The 19,280-nt window shown below is 42.5% G+C and overlaps 1 protein-coding gene across 3 annotated transcripts in view; it reads right to left on the reverse strand.

The window, feature by feature from the left end:
- Positions 1–19,280, reverse strand: part of astn1 (astrotactin 1) — a 2,190,072-nt gene that overhangs the window by 15,073 nt on the left and 2,155,719 nt on the right. For all 3 annotated transcript variants that reach the window (XM_043700015.1, XM_043700017.1, XM_043700018.1), the window contains one exon: positions 5,176–5,276. In XM_043700015.1, coding sequence (XP_043555950.1) covers positions 5,176–5,276 — 101 coding nt within the window. The remainder of the gene's footprint in view (positions 1–5,175; positions 5,277–19,280) is intronic.

Here is a 19,280-nt window from a genome sequence, read left to right on the forward strand (position 1 = left end):
TAGTCACTTAATGGCCACCCTCTGCTTGCAGCAGTATTGTACCCGTAGTGGTGCAGGCACACTCCACAAAGGAATTTGGACAAGGAGGTCCATTGGAGGGAAACCACATTCCCCTCAAACTTGGCCCTTCCCCCACATTCCCACCTGAGGCAAGTGGAATTTATTGCTGCAAATCGAGGGCTGATGCATTTCAGTGACAGCTAACTTGAAAAGCTTTACACAGCTACAGACAAGGAGGTAGCTGAGGGAGGGAGAGGGAGAATGAAGGAAGGATGAAAGAAGAGGAGGGATGGAAGGAGGGAGTGAGGTTGGAAGAAATGAAAGAACAGGGAGCGAAGGAGAAATGGGAAGGAAGGGAGGAAGGAAAAGAGGTAGGGAGCGAGGATGGGAGGGAGGGCTCACATCTAGAACAAGAAAAATAAGTTTGTTGGTATCTACATTTTTAGGATGTCCAAAAGTGAGGGAGAACCAATGGAATAGTTTTGAGCAGCGGTCACTGTTAAAATGTAGCAGCCAATCTTTGCACACCACGTCCCAAATGACTGGCTAATCTATTGTATATAATGCTTTTCACAGCCTCAGGATATCCTAAATGTTTTACAGTCAATGAAGTGTGTTGTAATGTGGGAAACACGGCAGGCAATTTGCCAAAGCAAGCTCCTCAAATAGCAATGTGATAACAATTAGATAATCCGCTACAGTGCTCTGAGTTGAGGGATAAATATCAGGCAGGACACTGAGAATAATTCCCAGTTCTTCAAAAGACACAGTCAGACCTTTTGTGTCCACCTGCGAGGGCAGATCTGATCAGGGGCAATGTACCTTCATGAGGGCAGCACTAATACTGGAGTGGCAACGTGGGGTTTATAGGAAAGTCTCTGGAGTGGGGCTTGAACATGCAATGGTCTGATTCAACGATTAAAGTATTATTCACCAAGTCAAAGATCCCATGATACCTGATCAACTGCTAGAGGAGTCTTGCATATAGTAAAGAGGCTGTGTAAAATATTCCACTCCAACACAACAGGTAACGGCTGATTGATTGACCCCAAAGAAAGTGTGAAGACTAGAGACAGGGACCAACTGGTATGGGAAGTAAGCATTGCATCAGCTGGGATCAATCAACGGATTTCTTTTAACCAGAGGGGATCTGGAATTCCTAGAAACCAATCACCAGGATACAGATTCCAAGTCATGAGGCACACACACACACACACACACACACACACACACACACACACACACACACACACACAATTTTGCAAACCGCAGCAGAACAGTGGTATGTTTAAATTTTTGGAGCTGGCCCAGCAGGTCAGCTAGATCAGCCAGACACTAGAGCCAGCCAATTTTCCTTTGAAGTCTGCGTTTAGTGAGCAGCATCTTTATTATTCCATCTATCAGAGTGAAAGGGGAAGTGAGTACTTCATCATTTTATCGCTATTTCTTCTTCAGTTACCTGTCATATACAATAGTAATCAATTCCTCAAAGCAAAACCTTTGCTGGGTTAAGGCTGTTTATTCAGTGCTCACCTCAAGGAGAGTCAAGCTGTGCAGCAACACATAATACATTTCCACAGACAACACTTTTACAGATTTCTTACTTATAACCCCCAGGCTTCCTTATTAAAAGGGGTAAGTCTTGATCATTGGGGGGATAAAAGTGTAACTGGGGTTAAATATCTTCAGTACAATATAGGATACCAATAATTAAATGGACAGTGTCACACAGGGAACAGTAAGTCAGATACAAACAGTGATGACATGTAATTAAATATATTCTACAGTATAGCAACAGTCCACTTGGTCCAATGATTGTGTTTATTCTTCCACCTTTCCTTATCTAACTCTATCAGTGCAACTCTCATAATCCTTCTCTCTTCTCCATATGTTTTATCAGGAGTGGTTGATCGAGGAAAGAGAGATCAAGAGGCAGAGAGCATTAGGGAGGGAATGCCAGAGCTCAGAGTCTTGTCAGATGAAAGCACACACAGAAACACCTCGAAAATGTGCAACACAGATGGAGATCATTCAGTCAGTGTTGGCTGGAGAATGATCACTCAGCAAAACTCACATTCCAGCTTTAGTTCAGAGTCCTGAAAGTCACAGCATAAAACTTAGAACAGTACAGAAGAGGAACAGACCCTTCAGCTCACTATGTCTATGTCAACTACAGTGCCATTCTGAACTAATCCCATCTGCATGCAATGGTACATATTCCTCTGTTCCTCCCTGTTCATGTCTTGTCTAAAGTCTCTTAAACGTTGTTTTTACACCTGCTTCGACCACTTCCCCTGGCAGCACATTCCAGGCACAAATCATCCTCTGCATAAAATGTGTGCCTTGCACATCTTTAAAATGTTGCCCTCTCACTTTTAAGCTTTACTGCTTAGTAACTGACATTTTCACTTTGGGGTAAAAGACTGACTATCCACCCTATCCATGCCCTTCATAACTTTTTGTATACTTCTATCAGGTCGCCCGTCAGCCTCCGACACTCTAGTGAAAACAATCCGATTGTTACAGCTAATGCACTCCAATCCAGGCAACATCTTGGAAGACCTTGCTGGGACCCTCTCCAAAGCTTCCACATCTTTCCTACAGTGTGCTGGCCAGATCTGCACATACAATATTCCAAATATAGCCCAGCTTGAGTTTTAAACAGGTGCAAAGTGTCTTGCCAACTTTTATGCTCAACTGATAAAGGCAAGCATGTCATATACCTTCTTTACTATTGTATCACCTTGTGTTGACATGTTCAGAAAGCTATGGACTTGTACCCCATAGTCTGTCTGTACACCAATGCTCTTAAGGGTCCTGCCATTCACTGTATACTTCATTTACTTCAACTCCATAATGAATTATGGAGAAATTAAAATCAAGAGGCCAGAATCATTCCTTTTTTTTTATTATTGCTAATACTGTAGATCGTGGAAGATTAGCTGGTTAACAGAAGCATACAGTCGGTGTAACTGGGTCTTTTTCAGGATCTAACAAGTGATGTGCACCTGGACCTCAATTTATATAAATCACTTTGATGAAGGGATGGAAGGTAAAATGAGGAATCCTCCCAGACCCTAACATCTGGGACAAAGGCGAAAAAGAAAACAAAGAGGTATGAGATGGCCAGCCAGCGGCTTCTGGAAACTGAGAGTGAAAACCCTCATTTTCTAACTGAGTGTCGAATGGTGAGATGAGATTCTCACCAATGGGCACTGAGAGGTTTATTAGGATGCACTAACTTCTCATTATTACCCAATCTCACATCATTAATATTTAGTTTCTCATCCTCTCATTTACCAATGGAATCCAGATGCTGGGAATTCCTAACATGAAATTCAGACTGGGTACCTGGCAACTCCAGTTTGATCTTTTAGACCTCCATTTTGACCAGCAGGTGTCAACATCTCAGGGCATGCTCTACGGGCAGTGACTGCAGCACGCCCCATCCACTGATCTTGGCATACCACCCTCACTGCAATATCATGGCATATCTCCAAGCCATTTATAGTACAGCTCTGCACTTTGGTGTGCACTGGTACCTCTTATTGTAATGCTGCACACAGGAACAGGTAACAACTCATGGTTTGGATCAGAGTGCATCTCACTCATTCTCTCAGCACTCGCTCACTACATATCTACTCCAGAGTTCACAGCATCTGTCTCAAGACAGAGAGGGGATTGCGACAATGAGTTGATTCCACAAGAAATTCTGTCTTCAGCCTGTCAAGGTTTAAATCATGAGGAGTGGTTGTACAATATTCTGTAGTACTGAGAATAATCTGTAGTGATTTAATCAACGTTTTCAAAATATTAAGGGCAGCAGTCAGAGCAGATGCAGAGAAATGATTTTCAATGGCTGGGGAGTGTCAGACCGGTGATTACAAGCTCAAAATTAGACCTGCTGTTTCTAAAAAAAATTAGAAACTTGGAGGGAAATTGAAACTGCTTCTGCATTTATAAAAGATGGAAGAAGTTTGTAATATCTTCCACAACTAACAATGTGATGCTTGATGAAGTGTGAAATTTAAATATGTGATTAAATAACAAAAAAACAATCAAAAGGTCTGAGAAGATAAATGCAGCTAGGTCACAATTCAGCCATGATCTCATTGAACAACAAAATAGATTGGAGGGGCTGAGTAAGGCCTCCTCCTGTTCATATGTTTTTAATCATTTACAAGTGAAGGAAAACGAGTGCATTTTCCTGTCTGGTTTTGTCAGTGAGAAGAGTTTAATGTGATTGTCAGCTTAGCTTGTTTGATGATATCCCTTTTATTGGCTGCCTGGGCTCTATTGGATCTCTCTGGGTAGCTTCCTTTAAGATTTGAGAGGTGCGAAGGGGATGTTTCCCCTTGTGGGGAAATCTAAAACCAAAAGGCACAGCTTCAAAATAAGGAGTGTCTCACCGAAGATGTAGAGGACGATCAATTTAATTTCTCCAAGTGCCATTACTATTTCAACTCTACCCTCAGGGGATGTGGAGGTTGCTGGCCTGATTTGTAAAGGTTGAGCTAGTCAGAGGAGGGTGTACTTGTGGTATTATCACTAAACTGTTAATCCAGAGACCCCAGGTTCGAATCCCGCCACGGCAGATGGTGGAATATGAATTTGATAAAAATCGGGAACTAAGAATCGGATGATGGCCATGAATCGATTGTCGGAAAAACCCATCTGCTTCACTAATACCCTTTAGGGAAGGAAACCGCCATCCTTACCTGGTCTGGCTGAAATGTGACTCCAGACCCACAGCAATGTGGTTGATTCTTAACAACCTTCTGGGCAATTAGGGAGGGCAATAAATGCTAGCCAAGCCAGTGACACCCTCATCCTGTGAGTAAATAATAATGTATTTTGAACGATAAGGGAATTATGGGTTAAGGAAATGGGAAAGGGCATGGGTGCAGACATGAAAAGTGAATTTTGGACCACAATCAAAACAACCATGACCTCAATAAATGGGGGAGCAGGCTCAAAGGGCTAAACGACCTGTTTCTTTAAACTCTTACTAGGTCAGTGGTGAGGACTATAACTCAAGGCTGACCTTAAGCTAAGATTGTCAGTTACGGACAGTAGTTACATACACTGCATGGTGAATGGAGTGATTACCAGGGATCTTGAAATCTAATTTTGAAGCCAAGATCTGATTAAATAGAAAATGACAGGAAAACATACCTTTAGCCTTCACATCATCTACAAGTGGACATGGTACTTTAACAGTAACAGCGCTGGGTCTGGAACGTCTTCCAGTGTTATCCACTGCCCACAAGGTAAACCTGGGTCAAAACACAACAATCCAGAATATTAGCTTTTGTGCTGTTAAACAGTGCAGTTACCTTATTCATCTTTGAAGTGTGGATTGATGCACAAGACCTGGCAGCTGTAGATTGCTGCTGCTGCCGCATTTTCCAGTCAGACTGAAACCAGATGTGCCTTCAGGTGGAGTTCAGTTCAGCTCCGAGACATAGCACTGCCAGGTTAGTGAACACAAGCAGACCTCTGTGGTCTATTTAGCCACTTTGGCAGAACTGGTAGCCCTCAAGCTACACATGCAGGGAATGGCACACTAGGCACAAGAGTGACAACTCCTTGTCCATTCCTGAATGCTTCAGTTTCACACACTAACCTTTATCTGCATAACAACATGGATTGTGAACATGACTTTAATGCTACAGCATGCTGCAAGGCACTTTATACTGTAGGCTTCAATTCCAACTTTCCCTGGTCCACCAGGATATCAATAACCCAGGTAGTTCTAACAATGGGATGTCCCCAGTTGATTTATACAAGCAAAGTACATTACAAAAACTATGCAACAAATCCTACCCATGCAACGTTTGCAATCACAAATGAATTGTGGACTTGTCCAAAAATCACACCAAAACTGGTGATCAACCCCCTCTGTCTCAACCTTTGCCCACTGATCAGATGAGCTCCTGAGCTAGGTATCCATGAGACAAGCTTCCTTTATGCTCTTTCTAGGCAGACAAGATTATACATTCAAATCTTGTCCAGTCTCCAGTAAATGATCAGTTTGATCATGAAAAATATTGCAAACATGTCATCATCCTCAGTCAGATTGATCAATTAACTCCCTCGGAATTGATTGTTTTCCTGGAAAGAGTCTTATATCTTAGGTTTTAATGAACTTTTCCCTTGTTTGGGCTGTTGCCACCTTTATATCATATAATCAAACATATGACAATAGACGGTGGGCGGCACGGTGGCTCAGTGGTTGTCACTGCAGCCTCACAGCACCAGGTACGCAGGTTCAATTCCAGCCTCGGGCGACTGACTGTGTGGAGTTTGCACATTGTCCCCGTGTCTGTGTGGGTTTCCTCCGGGTGCTCCAGTTTCGTCCCACAATCCAAAGATGTGCAGGTTGGGTGAACTGTTAAGTTACCCATAGTGTTCAGGGATGTCCGGGTTAGGTGCATTAGTCAGGGGTAAATATAGGATAACACGATTGGGGGAATGGGTCTGAGTGGGTTGCTCTTCGGAGGATCGGTGTGGACTTGCTGGGCCGAAGAGCTATTTCCACACTGTGGGAATTCTATGATCAGAAGACAATTCTGTGATTAAGCTTACTGTTTAGCTGACAAATAGTCCACATTTTCACATTTAACATAGAGGGCTGTTTTAAAGCAGGACTCCTGCCTTTCAGATGTACCATGACATTAATGCTGAGCACTCAATGCAAACACAAACATGTTCCTCCAGATACAGAAACAATAAAACCATGATCCTTCTGAGTCATTAGGTTACCATCCGAACAACTGAGATATGGAATTTTTTTTCTTCTTTTAAATTCGGCTAACCCAGAAAATTTAAAATTCTTATCTACAGCAGGTAGAAACAAAATTTAGATGGATGTCAAAAAGGCAGGGTGTGCTGCGTCACTCATAAGAGGAGAGAGAATTGGAACAAGAGAAAGTTCTGGGAAAGGATCAATCACCTTAGGATCTTAGGAGTAGATCATATGGTCAGCAATGGTGGAGTGATTAAAACTAGGGCTACATAAGTGATGGACTAGAGGTGACAGTGATTTTGCAGGATTTAAGGCAGGAAGAGGTTATAGAAATAAGGAAGAGTGGGGTGAAAGAGGATTTTAACACAAGCCCGGACCTTGTTTGCAACCAACTCTAATCTGCCCTGCCACAGGCTCTATTGGCAATATTAATCAGAGTGCCCTAAGGGTTGGACGAAATAGCTTTTAATTTTCTACCTGTTTATTGAGCCAAATAGAATGCTGTAGACATACAAATATTGGCATCTTCATCCAAGCTGTCCATATTTTACTCTAATGACATAATGGTGCTATCATAATCAAATATAGCAGCATTCTCTCAAAGCTACTGGATCCCTGCTTTCCTTACCTCTCCAACTCCTGTCTTGCCTATTATCTTCAAACCCTCATCAACTCAAACTCATGACACTCTGCTTCCTATATCCTAGCTTGCATCGATCCCAATTACCTGTCATCCTTGGGTTTACTGACCTACAGATGCTTCTAATTGTCACTGCTTCCGTTTTAAAATTCCTGAATAAATTTTCCCCTGTAACGTTTGCCCAGTCAGTCCCTGATATCCCCTTTAGCTTCCTGAGAACTCTATTCCCTTTCAGCTCTGGCCCCTTGTGCATCTCTCATTTCCTTCACTCTGTCATTACTGGTTATGTGCTTAACAGTTTAGATCTACATTTTACATATTTCCCCCTGCAAACCTCTTTAACTCTCTATCTCCTGCTTGAAGAGACTGGTTAAAACTTCACAATTCTGCCAAGTGGTTGGTCTCTTCCTTTGGCTTGCTGCCAGCTGCTTCCCAAATATAGGAGTTTTTGATATTTTGAGGGTATTTTACTCCATTAAGTGGTAATATATAAAATGCAAGTTGCCAGTGTTATTGTTGCCCCCATCCTCTGCAAATCTGGTAATACTTCCTTTCTCAAGGCTGCTGGCATAACAGATCCATTGTGCTACGTTGACATTTTCCAAGATTGCCTTGAGGTTTGTGAGCCAACTCGACATAGAATGACTATCCATCAAATCTTTATTTTCCTAATCCAACCAAATGACCTTCATGAGGGCAATTCAGCATGTTTACATTCCACTGTCCAACACTTGAGACAAAAAAGGTGAAGTGCCATGCAGTAAAAGATGAAAGTGAACTATTAAATTACTTCTCATTATGAATATCATCTCGATGTACTAGTCTGGGAAGGTCAACAATATGAAAAGTGCAGGATTACCCCACGTATGCAAGAGAATCCTAGTGAGTCACCCGTGATTCTGAGTAGAGGTCATCCTCAAATCAAAGGACAGCTGATGACACCATGACTCGTGAGATTTTCAGATGCAAATACTTTAATAAAACACTATACTCCATCCCCCACCCTTGCCTGAGAACGTTAGCAGTCGGATTGAGAAGCCAACATTTCTGGAGAATACAAGGACAATTCTGGGTCCTGATTGAGTATCACCACAACGTTTCCAAAAAAAATTAATTCAGGATGTCAAGAAAGCCAATGAAGAGGCCAAGTTGGCACATTTGATGCTCCATCCCCTCTCACCAATCACTAAGGGACTTGACTGCATACACCAGTGGTAATGATAACAGTGCCAACGCAGCACATGTTGAAAGTTTGCCAATATTCTTGTGAAACACATCAACAGTCTGGGCACTGCCTGTCCACAAACTGTTGCTTAATGTATGGACTGTTTCTGATGCACTTTTGAAAACTTGCCCAGTTGGATCTCATTTTTAAAGCTGGGCTCAAATTAAATAGTTTAGGTAATGTCTACAATGTATACATACTACGTGCTGAGAGAGAGAGAGAGAGAGAGAGACTGAAAGAGAGAATGGGAGTAGTGGCGAAAAATGAAACTTTTACTGTCATCACAAGTTGTGTTATGATTAACTCATGTCGTGTCTAATAAAAACATAGCATTTTCAAAACATAATCTATTTAATCAGCAAGATTGAAGAATATTACCTTTTCCATAGTCAGAAGCCACACGATACCAAGTTATAGTCCAACAGGTTTATTTGAAGTCATAAACTTTCAGTCTTCTGGAAGCTTGTGATTTCAAATAAATCTGTTGGACTATAACCTGGTGTCATGTGACTTCTGTTACCTTCCTCATACAGTCACTTCTGTTATAATGCGTCTTTCATTAACATGAATTGGCTGTAACGTGATGGGTGAATAGGGAACACAGTTTCTAAAATGCGAACTTGTAAAACATGCATCGACTATAATGCAATTAGATCACAAACACTTTAAGTGTTATTTGTATTGTGCGATTTCTATTTAGTGCGGGGGTCACACAGGAACCCAATTATCGAGTTATAGAAGAAGTGATTGTACGCAGTTTAGAATTATAATTCATAAGTGATGCCACATGCCTTACTACAAATGTTGCTTGGTTGTTCATGAACTAATTTCAAAATCCTGAAATGAATCAATTCCACAAATGTTTTAGAATTTTTCACTCTACCACACTTTAGGAAGGTGGTGAAGCTCCTTAGGAGGAGGACACCGATATTCATCAGAATGGTTCCAGAGACAAAGAAAATCTTAGCAGCAAAATTAGGTTGGAGAAACTGAAGTATTCTTCTTGAGAAAGGCAGTCAAGGGAAAAAAAAATCCAGTTCCCCATGAGTTGGATGGGATGAGGAATGGGTGGACTGTGACCTCACAGGACCTGGGATTCGGGTTCGTTTCCAGACTCAGGCAGCTACCTGTGTGGAGTTTGCACATTCTCCCTGTGTCTGTGTGGGTTTCCTCTCACAGTCGAAAGATGTGTGGATTAGGTGGATTCACCATTGGAAATGCAGGGTTTTAGATTAGATTAGATTACATTACAGTGTGGAAACAGGCCCTTCGGCCCAACAAGTCCACACCGATCCGCCGAAGTGCAACCCACCCATACCCCTACATTTACCCCTTACCTAATACTACGGGCAATTTAGCATGGCCAATTCACCTGACCTGCACATCTTGGGACTGTGGGAGGAAACCGGAGCACCCGGAGGAAACCCACGCAGACACGGGGAGAACGTGCAAACTCCACACACAGTCATCACCTGAGGCGGGAATTGAACCCGGGTCTCTGGCGCTGTGAGGCAGCAGTGCTAACCACTGTGCCACCATGCCACCCAGGGATAGGATAGGGGGAATGAGTCTGTGTGGGATGCTCATTGGAGGGTCAGTGATGCCTAAATGGGCCGAACAGCGTCTTTCCACTAGGGATTTTAAGCAGTTTTTAATGCATTGAGTTGGTTTCTTACTTGTTGCCCACATTAGGGGGGTCATGGAGATGATCAAACATTTCTAAAGGGAACTGAACATGCACTCAAAGGAAACAAAACTGCAGGGATGTTGAATTTGGACTGACCAGATTGCTCCATGGAGAGTCAGCATCGACACAGTGGACTGAATGGCCTCTCTCTGAGTTGTCCAGAATGCATCTGGATTCTCTTTCTACCTCTTAAAATACTTTCCTCATTCATGAGTCTTAGAGATGTACAGCACAGAAGCAAGCCCTTTGGTCAAACTCGTCCATGCTGACCACATAGCCTAAACTAATCTCATCCCATTTGCCAGCACTTGGCCCATATCCCTCTCAACCCTTCCTATTCATATACTCATCCAGATGCCTTTTAAATGTTGTAATTGTACCAGCCTCCACCACTTCCTCTGGCAGCTCATTCCACACACGCACCACCTTCTGTGTGAAAATGGTGCCCCTTAGGTCACTTTTATATCTTTCCTCTCTCACCCAGCCCAGGGAAAATACCTTGTCTATTTACCCTATCCATACCCCTCATAATTTTATAAACCTCTAGTGTTTCCTTTTTGTTATTATGTCCCATTCTCCCTAATGTGCTGACTCCTGCTGATGTGCAGCTGTCAATGGCACTTGCTGATGACTGATGCAAGTGGCCTTCACATGCACAAATACAGGCAATTAATAGGCTACACTGATATGTGACAGGCATCATCTCTGAAGTTAATAGGGGCTTCATGCAAATTGCGGGCAGAAGAGGCTGAACAGTGACCTGGAGCAGGTCCTCATCTCCTCTCTTTCCCACAGTGATCATTCAAAGCATCAGAGTTCTTGTCCTCTTGAGGCAGATGAACTCAGCGTTGCCCAAGGATCAAACGTGGGACATTCCTGGTCTCTGTGGCTCATTAACACACTGGGGTGTGCTCTTATTATCTAAGCTATTAGGGAGGCTTTTCCAATGATTTCCAGTTCATGAAAAGATTTAGAAGAACTTGTAATTGCCTCAGTGTGTCAAAGTGACTTCTGAATGGCAGGGCTTCTGGTTTGTTTGATACCCTTAATTACAGTTGGAGAGACAGCTCACTGGCTGCCTCCCAGGATCTGAAAAATGATGAATACTCAGGGCTGAAACATCACACTGTGATGCCAACTTTCTGAAGAGAGTCAGCGCGTCTGTTGCATCAAGACAACATCAAAAACGCTGAAGACACCAATCTCACTGTATTGCTTTAACCTGGCCCAGGCTGGTATGGTTTGAATGGTTTTGAAAATTAAACACTCGCACATGGTTGCAGTTAGAGAGACCCAGTTTTGTGTTTTGCATCCAAGAGACAGCAAGTGATATGGCCCAGAAAACATCTGCAGGCACTATGACCATCAGCTCATTTGGCATGAAACCCATATTCCAAATATTACCCACTTGTGCACAACCACCTCTATCTCAGTCTTCCCCAGCTGCTGCAAATTATTCCGAATATAATATGGAACCTATGACTTCTTTCATGTTTTGAAAAGGATTAACTCTCTCGAAACCAGATGATGGATACTGGAATTCAATTCATTCAAGCAACCATCAGAACAAAAAAAGCACCTTCACGAGGTTCCCAACATGTCTGCTCAATTGTCCAGCTCCACATGACTGCCTCTGTGGAGTTCCACTCCAAAGCCAATTACTACATAGCCTTCCCTTCGCTTCCCTGTACTGCCATCTCTGAAATCCATCACAGGCATCTTGTTCTTTCTCGTCTACATGCTTCCAGTTAACATTATCGTTTGAAAGGGTGATAGTAATTTGCACAATACTTCAACTTTATTCTTTTCAACCTGATTGCAGTCTTAGGTATGATGCCCGCTTGGCACTGGTCTAGCAATCCAGAGGTTGAGAAGTCAAATCAAAACTGAGTTGTCAAACTACTAATATTACATCCTCAATTGTGAAACTGAGTTGAACAAATTTGTTGAGTTATAGAGTAGCACCAGAAACTGACCATGAAGGTTATAGAATTCTTGTGAAGCCCCATTGTTTCAGCAACATCCTTCTACCACGGTTAGGTATGTTTCACCTGTAACTCTTCTGGCCTGCAGTCACTTGGACAGGATTATTTATGTCTTTGATGTTATGGCAACATCAAAATTTTAATGCTTATGATTTCATCATTGCAAATGCTGAAGCTGAGATGTATAAGCTGAGTAGCAAAGTGCAAGCAACACCAGCACCAAATAATGCCTTCCTGATGAGGGATTTTTGCCCAAAACGTCAATTTTCCTGCTCCTCTGATGCTGCCTGACCTGCTGTGCTTTTACAGCACCTCTCTAACCTTGGCAGCAAATAACTGGTCTACCAAGCCTGTGTTCTCAATGAACTCCTCTCCAGTGTTGACACTAGAGAGGAGCAATGTCTGAACAGTGTCCACCTATGCTGCTTCAGATGCATCCTCAGCATCTTTTGGTGAGGTAAGATCACCATCCAGAGACCCTGGAGCCTGGCATTTCCATTAGCACCCACTTGAACAATGTCTGCACTGCCAAGTTCACTGGATAGATGACGCCCTTATGCTAAAAAACAGCTACATGGTGAACTGGCCACTGGATCATGACCTCCTGAGCATCCCCATCTCTGCCGCAAGGATCACTGCAAGGGACACAGGAAGATCATGGAAGTGACACGGATAACCACAAGACAGTTCATGACAGCAATGATGTCTGGAGGCATCACTCTATAGAAGCAAGGAGGAGTAAAAGCAAAGATGACTGAGAAGGTGGCCCAGAGAATACAGAGGCCAGTGAATCTTGCAACATCAGTTCTTACAGTTTTCCCTGATAATAAATGTGGCAGAGCTTGTCATACCGGAGTGGGGCTCCTGAGTTTTACCAAGTGGTACTTAATACATGGTTGACGACTTTGATGTTAACCATTGTCTGCCAACCCACTTGTGCTTTTATTTATCAAATCTCTGGATAGTTTTTATCTCTGTTTCTGAGAAACGTGAATCCAAATTAGTCATCATCATTGTTGGGCGGCATGGTGGCACAGTGGTTAGCACTGCTGCCTCACAGTGCGATTGACCGGGTTCAATTCCCACCTCAGGCAACTGTCTGTGTGGAGTTTGCACATTCTCCCCGTGTCTGCGTGGGTTTCCTCCGGGTGCTCCGGTTTCCTCCAAAAACGTGCAGGTTAGGTGAATTGGCCATGCTAAATTGCCCGTAGTGTTAGGTGAAGATGTAAATGTAGGGGGATGAGTCTGGGTGGGTTGCTCTTTGGAGGGCTGGTGTGGACTTGTTGGGCCGAAGGACCTGTTTCTACACATTAAGTAATCTAATCTAATCCCATTTCTCCTGTATGGCTTTAAGCTTCAACAAGATCTCTACCTCAAAGTGCAAGGCAGATGATAGACACTTTCCAACTTCCTCGACCACTCAAAACCCCTTCGTCCTCTACAAGATTCAAGTTGGGAATGTGTTGGAATCCCCACTATTGCCTTGAGTGAGCATAGCCATAGTGACATTCAAGAAACCCAAAACCAATTAAGATGCAGCAACTCCTTGATTAGTGTTGAGATTAGATTAGATCAGCTTCCCTACAGTGTGGAAACAGGCCCTTCAGCCCAACAAATCCACACCGACTCTCCGAAGAGTAACCGACCCATGTTCTGCAATTAAACTTCAGATCTTTCCCTGCATCAGTGGTTCAGTCAGCTTCAGTACATAATAGCTGCAGGATGATCTTTACTTACCACGATGTTGCTTTTCACATCCCAGCTCCGAGCTCTCTGTCATCAAGAGGAACAATTGCAGTAGCTTTATTAGACCACCATCATTTCAAATTTCTGCAGTGTACTACACACCATCCTGACTTGGACATCACTAGATCAATAGCAAAACTTATCGACAACTAACCCTGTGGGGGCACCAACACCTCATGGACTGCAGCAGCTCAGTATGAAGGCTTTCCACTATCTTCCCAGGCCAACAAAAGACTGGACACCATGATCTTGCCAAATGTCAAGAAAACCCAAAAGCATATGGCTCAATGAGTTCATCCACTAACATCGATGTGGTGTTTTCACTTTTCAAGCATCATTCTTCTGCAAAACAAAGCTGACTTCAGCAGCTCAGATTTTCTTTATGTGAAAGAGATTGATATATCTACCTCATAATGATAGTGACTGCACTTCAAAGCAATCCCTGAGTTACAAAATGTCCACTGTTCAGTAGAATGAATGTTAGCACTTCCTTCCTTATCGTAGTCATTTGTTAAATTTATCTTCCATCTACCTCATTCAATTAACTGATTCACGAGAAATTACCAATCTTGAGAACAACTCAGACACAGGATCTCTCTGCAGGAACTCCTCAGGTTAATGACACAGGCCCAACCAGCTTCTGCTTCGAGGATGATGTTCCCTCCATCAGAAGCAGGATGTTTATAGTGGGGGATTCAGTTATGGTAGTGTAGTCCCAAATGATGCTAAACATTGAACTGTCATCAGCAAAAATCCTGTTTCTGATGGAGGAAACATCATTTTCAAAGCAGAATCACCTCCAAGCCACTCACCATCCCGACTTAGAAATAGCATCACCATTCCTTCACTGTTGTTTGGTCAAAATCCTGGAATTCCCTCCCCTATGGCATTGCAAGCCTACTTATAACATGTGAACTGCAGCAGCTCAGGAAAACAGCTCACCATCACCTTCTCAAGGGCAACAAGGGATGGGCAATAACTGCTAGGCCAGGCAACTAATGAATACAAATGAATACAAAATGAATTTTGTATCTGGCTCTCTGCGAGCTCAGGACATCTCAAAGTATTCACTGTGAAATGCAGTCACTGTTGTAATCTAGGAAATGAAGAATATAATTGGATAATCAGGATAACAATGCTGACATAGACTAATACACTAGATCTCGATATCTCTTGATTACTATACTTGTTGAGAGGAATATAGAAAGGCTTGTGTATAGTAAAGTACCTTTGTTACCATATTAGAGTCAAACTTCAGTTATTATGTAAAACTGTATCCGGGGGATGAAGTTACACAGAATATCTGGTCCCTGAAGATTACCTGTGCTTCAGATTGGTCACATGGTTGTATGGTTTTATGCAAAAGACCTCTACACTGCAGTAATCTACAGTTCCACCTCAACACACAATAATTGTTGAATTGAGTTCACCATTTCCAGCCAATCGACCAAGGACCAGCAGTTACTTTAGTTGAGTCACTTGCTTAGAATCAATACTAATCTGATTGTAAGAAGACAGAAGAGGGTAACTTAAGTGTCGATACAGTTGATGTAACAGTCATATTATTTTTTCAAATGTATTAACAGTATTAAATTAGCAAAGTCAGGCTATTGCTAATTATTGTACCTTTAAATGCTGTTTGACTCCATGACTCTTAATAAGTTTAATTTACAAGCACGCACATTGAGGGACAGGATGAGATCCGCCAACTGGGATTTACAGATTGCTGGTATTTTAAACTCAATGCTAATCCAATTGTAATAATCAGTTAATTCTGTACTAAAGATGATATACATCAAAACAGGTAGAGAATAGTTTCAGGGTGGGAAAGAATGAAAGAGAACTTGAATATAAAGCAAGGATGATGAGGAGGTCATTCCAAATTTGGGTTTTGAAAGTCTCGAAGTCGGGAGAGGAAGAACAAGAGAAGGTACGCACAGTTGTGCAAGTGAGCGGCATACTTTGGCAGGAGCTCTAATTCAGATCATAGTGGGAATGTGATGAGAAGGCACATGTTGAACAGCGTACCTAGAACTGATAAGGAAGAAGTGAGGCTAGTTGAGATTACAAGTGATGGTTTGAACAAAACGCAGAGGAAAGGTGGTGGCAGGATAATTGTGGTTGCAAGTTCTTAACGAAGAAGGCGGCCCAAAGACCAAGAGGGAGACCGGCTGCCAAGAACAGGCGCATTCATGTCCATGATGGATTTGGTCTCAGACAGAATAGTCTTCTCGAGGGGAAAAATAAAACGTACATTGCCCTGGAGGAGTTAAAAACATGACATAAAGGCTGAAGTATATTGAAATGATCATATTGAAATGTTTAGCTCAGCTGGATGGCTAGACCACTGAAGTACTGTATTATTTTACAGTTTATCCATATGACTCATTGTTTCGATGCTAATCTCATTAATAAATTAAAGCAACAAGATGATTAGGTCATCAGTCATTAGGCTCCATTTATAACAATTATTGATCTTACTGTCAAAATGAAACACTGGCACAGATGAAATCAGACTCCTCCGATGTGAGCAACACTGTTTTCTATTGGGAATTAGAATCAGATCTACTCAAATTGCAGAATAAACTTCAAAGTTATCATGACCTTCAGAATTGATATCATTCCAATCTTCACAAAGCCATGTTTGATGAGATCATTTGCTGAAAACGCCCCAAACACTGTTACATAAGACAAGAATGGCATATAACATTTCTGCCCCAACATGAAAGCATTTTAAGAAATGGGCAAAGAACATCCTTAGTATCAACAATACCTTTGCTTTAAGGGGGAGCAGTGTTACTTTCAAGGAGCGAGTCGATCCATTAAGTTCATATTTAAACAACAGAGCTTCACCAACAGACTGGCTTTTAAAAAGGGAATCTTGCTGCAAGATTCCCATTCAAGCTTTTGTCAACGGTCCATCTTTCAAATTGGAATTCATTAAAATGAATTCACACAATCTGAACAACTGCTTAACAAATAATGTCTTCTCAATCTGACACTTCTTAAAAGGAAAGTCTCACCATGGGCAACATTTTTACAGGGGGAGTCTCCACTGAACCTTGTTTTAGATCAACATATGGGCTTGGGATTTATTACGATTAGAGTTCAGGATCATGGCAAGAGTCATGAGAACCTTAGGATCAGTGTCGTCCTCAGCTGTTGTGATAATGATGAGTTTGTGGGCTCCAGGGAGTGCTCAGATCTATTCTGTGATGGGTCAGTGGGAGGGGTTAACTTGGGAAAAGATCTGTATTTATTTACTCTTTCATATGGATAGGAAAGGTTTAAAAGGATACAGAGGAACCTCGATTATCCTGCATTCGATTATCTGAACGAAATACTCCCTGCTCATGTCCTTCGGATCATCGAGGTTCCACTGTATAGGCCAAGTGCAAAGAAATGGGGTTAGCGTGGATGGACATTTTGCTCGACATGGACCGGTTTGGGCCAAAGGGCCTATCTTCATGCTGTAGGACTCTAGGATAGGTGTGTTACTGTCAATGGTGACATTTAATGCCCATTACTAATTGCCCTTGAATGGAGTGGCTTGCTGGGCCTGTTGAGTTAATGATTGAGCGAATCTGGCGTCACATGTAAGGGGGGGCCAGATGAGGTAAGCGTGGCAGTTCTCCTTCTCTAAAGGACATTAGTGAACCAGAGTTTCTTTTGAAAACAACAATGATACCATCACCGGTGCTGTCCATTCCAGATTTATTCATCGACTTTAATTTCCACTTGCTGCCCCTGGTGGGATTTGAATGGCATTAACTTGAGCCTCTGGCTTACTTGTTGCTGACATTTCCACTACACCATTACCTTCCCCAAATTTATACAATGTCTTCTAAAACTCGACAGCATAAAATACAGTGCTTCACATGAAAATAACTGATTTTAAGTAAAGTGCCTGAAGCAAAGATGGGAGCTATTTTGTGCAGAGCATACACCTGTGATTTTCTGTTTCAGAAGTCAGTGGGAATTCATACATATGCAATATGCTTACCTGGAGCTATCAAAGAATACACAGTTAAACTAGGGTTTCAGTGAATATTTACCCTTAACATAGAATGTACTTGCATGGCCTTTCTCTAAACATAGTGACATATGTCCTCAGAACATCTCAAAGCATTCACATTTAATTGTAATTTTGGGGCGGCATGGTGGCTCAGTGGTTAGCACTGCTGCCTCACAGAACCAGGGTCCCAGGTTCGATCCCAGCCTCGGGTGACTGTCTGTGTGGAGTTTCCCTGTGTCTGCGTGGGTTTCCTCCGGGTGCTCCGGTTTCCTCCCACAGTCCAAAGATGTGCAGGTCAGGTGAATTGGCCATGCTAAATTGCCCATAGTGTTGGGTGCATTAGTCAGAGGGAAATTGGCCTCGGTGGTTACTCTTCGAAGGGTCGGTGTGGACTTGTTGGGCCGAAAAGCCTGTTTCTGCACTGTAGGGAATCTAATCTAAAACAAATCTGAAGTGTAATAATCACTGTTACTATGCAGGAAAACTTGGCAGCTAATTTTGAACCACAGTAAGGTAAACCCAATAGGAAATGAAATTAATAACCAATCAAGGAGATTTTAAAAATGTTGACTTGAGGGAGGAATGACTCCCTGCTTTTCAGCAAATAGTGCCATAAGATCACCTGATATCCAACTCTGAATTGGCAGATGGATCTCTGTTTAATATGTTGGGGAATACATGCAAAGATCTTTTAGTACTGCACTCAGTAGTGTCAGGTTGGATCGTAGGCCTGAATGCTGGGAAAAGCCACAGTATTTTGATTCACACCAACACTGCTATCAGCTGAGCCAAGTTGACACTTGGACTTTCTGAATGCAAATGGGTGCTCACTGGTAGATAAATATTTGCAGGAGATTTCAATGAACATTGAGGAAAATCTGTTTAAATAGAAATACTTGTCAAATTAATATTCCAAACTTAATGGTAGACTTATTCTCCTGTTTGTATAAATACCATTGTTTCCTGGTTTGTCTGAGACTCTGAATGCAGCTGTGCTAACATGATGCCTAATTCCACATCCACACAGGATATACCATCGATAGATGCCTGTGCTGATAGCATGGTCCTTCATTCGAAACCGTCCCTAATCCTTCCTTGGTCTCTGTGCTGGTGTGAGTAAGGTGGTCAGTGCTGACTGGAGCAGGGAGGGGTGCCAGCTCCATCTCAGTTAGGCCCCTGATACCCGATCCCCCTCTTCCTGCGTAGCCTACAGGAACCAAGTGCTAACACAGCA

This window comes from Chiloscyllium plagiosum, chromosome 11 (assembly GCF_004010195.1).
Source record: "Chiloscyllium plagiosum isolate BGI_BamShark_2017 chromosome 11, ASM401019v2, whole genome shotgun sequence".
Lineage (NCBI taxonomy): Eukaryota > Metazoa > Chordata > Chondrichthyes > Orectolobiformes > Hemiscylliidae > Chiloscyllium > Chiloscyllium plagiosum.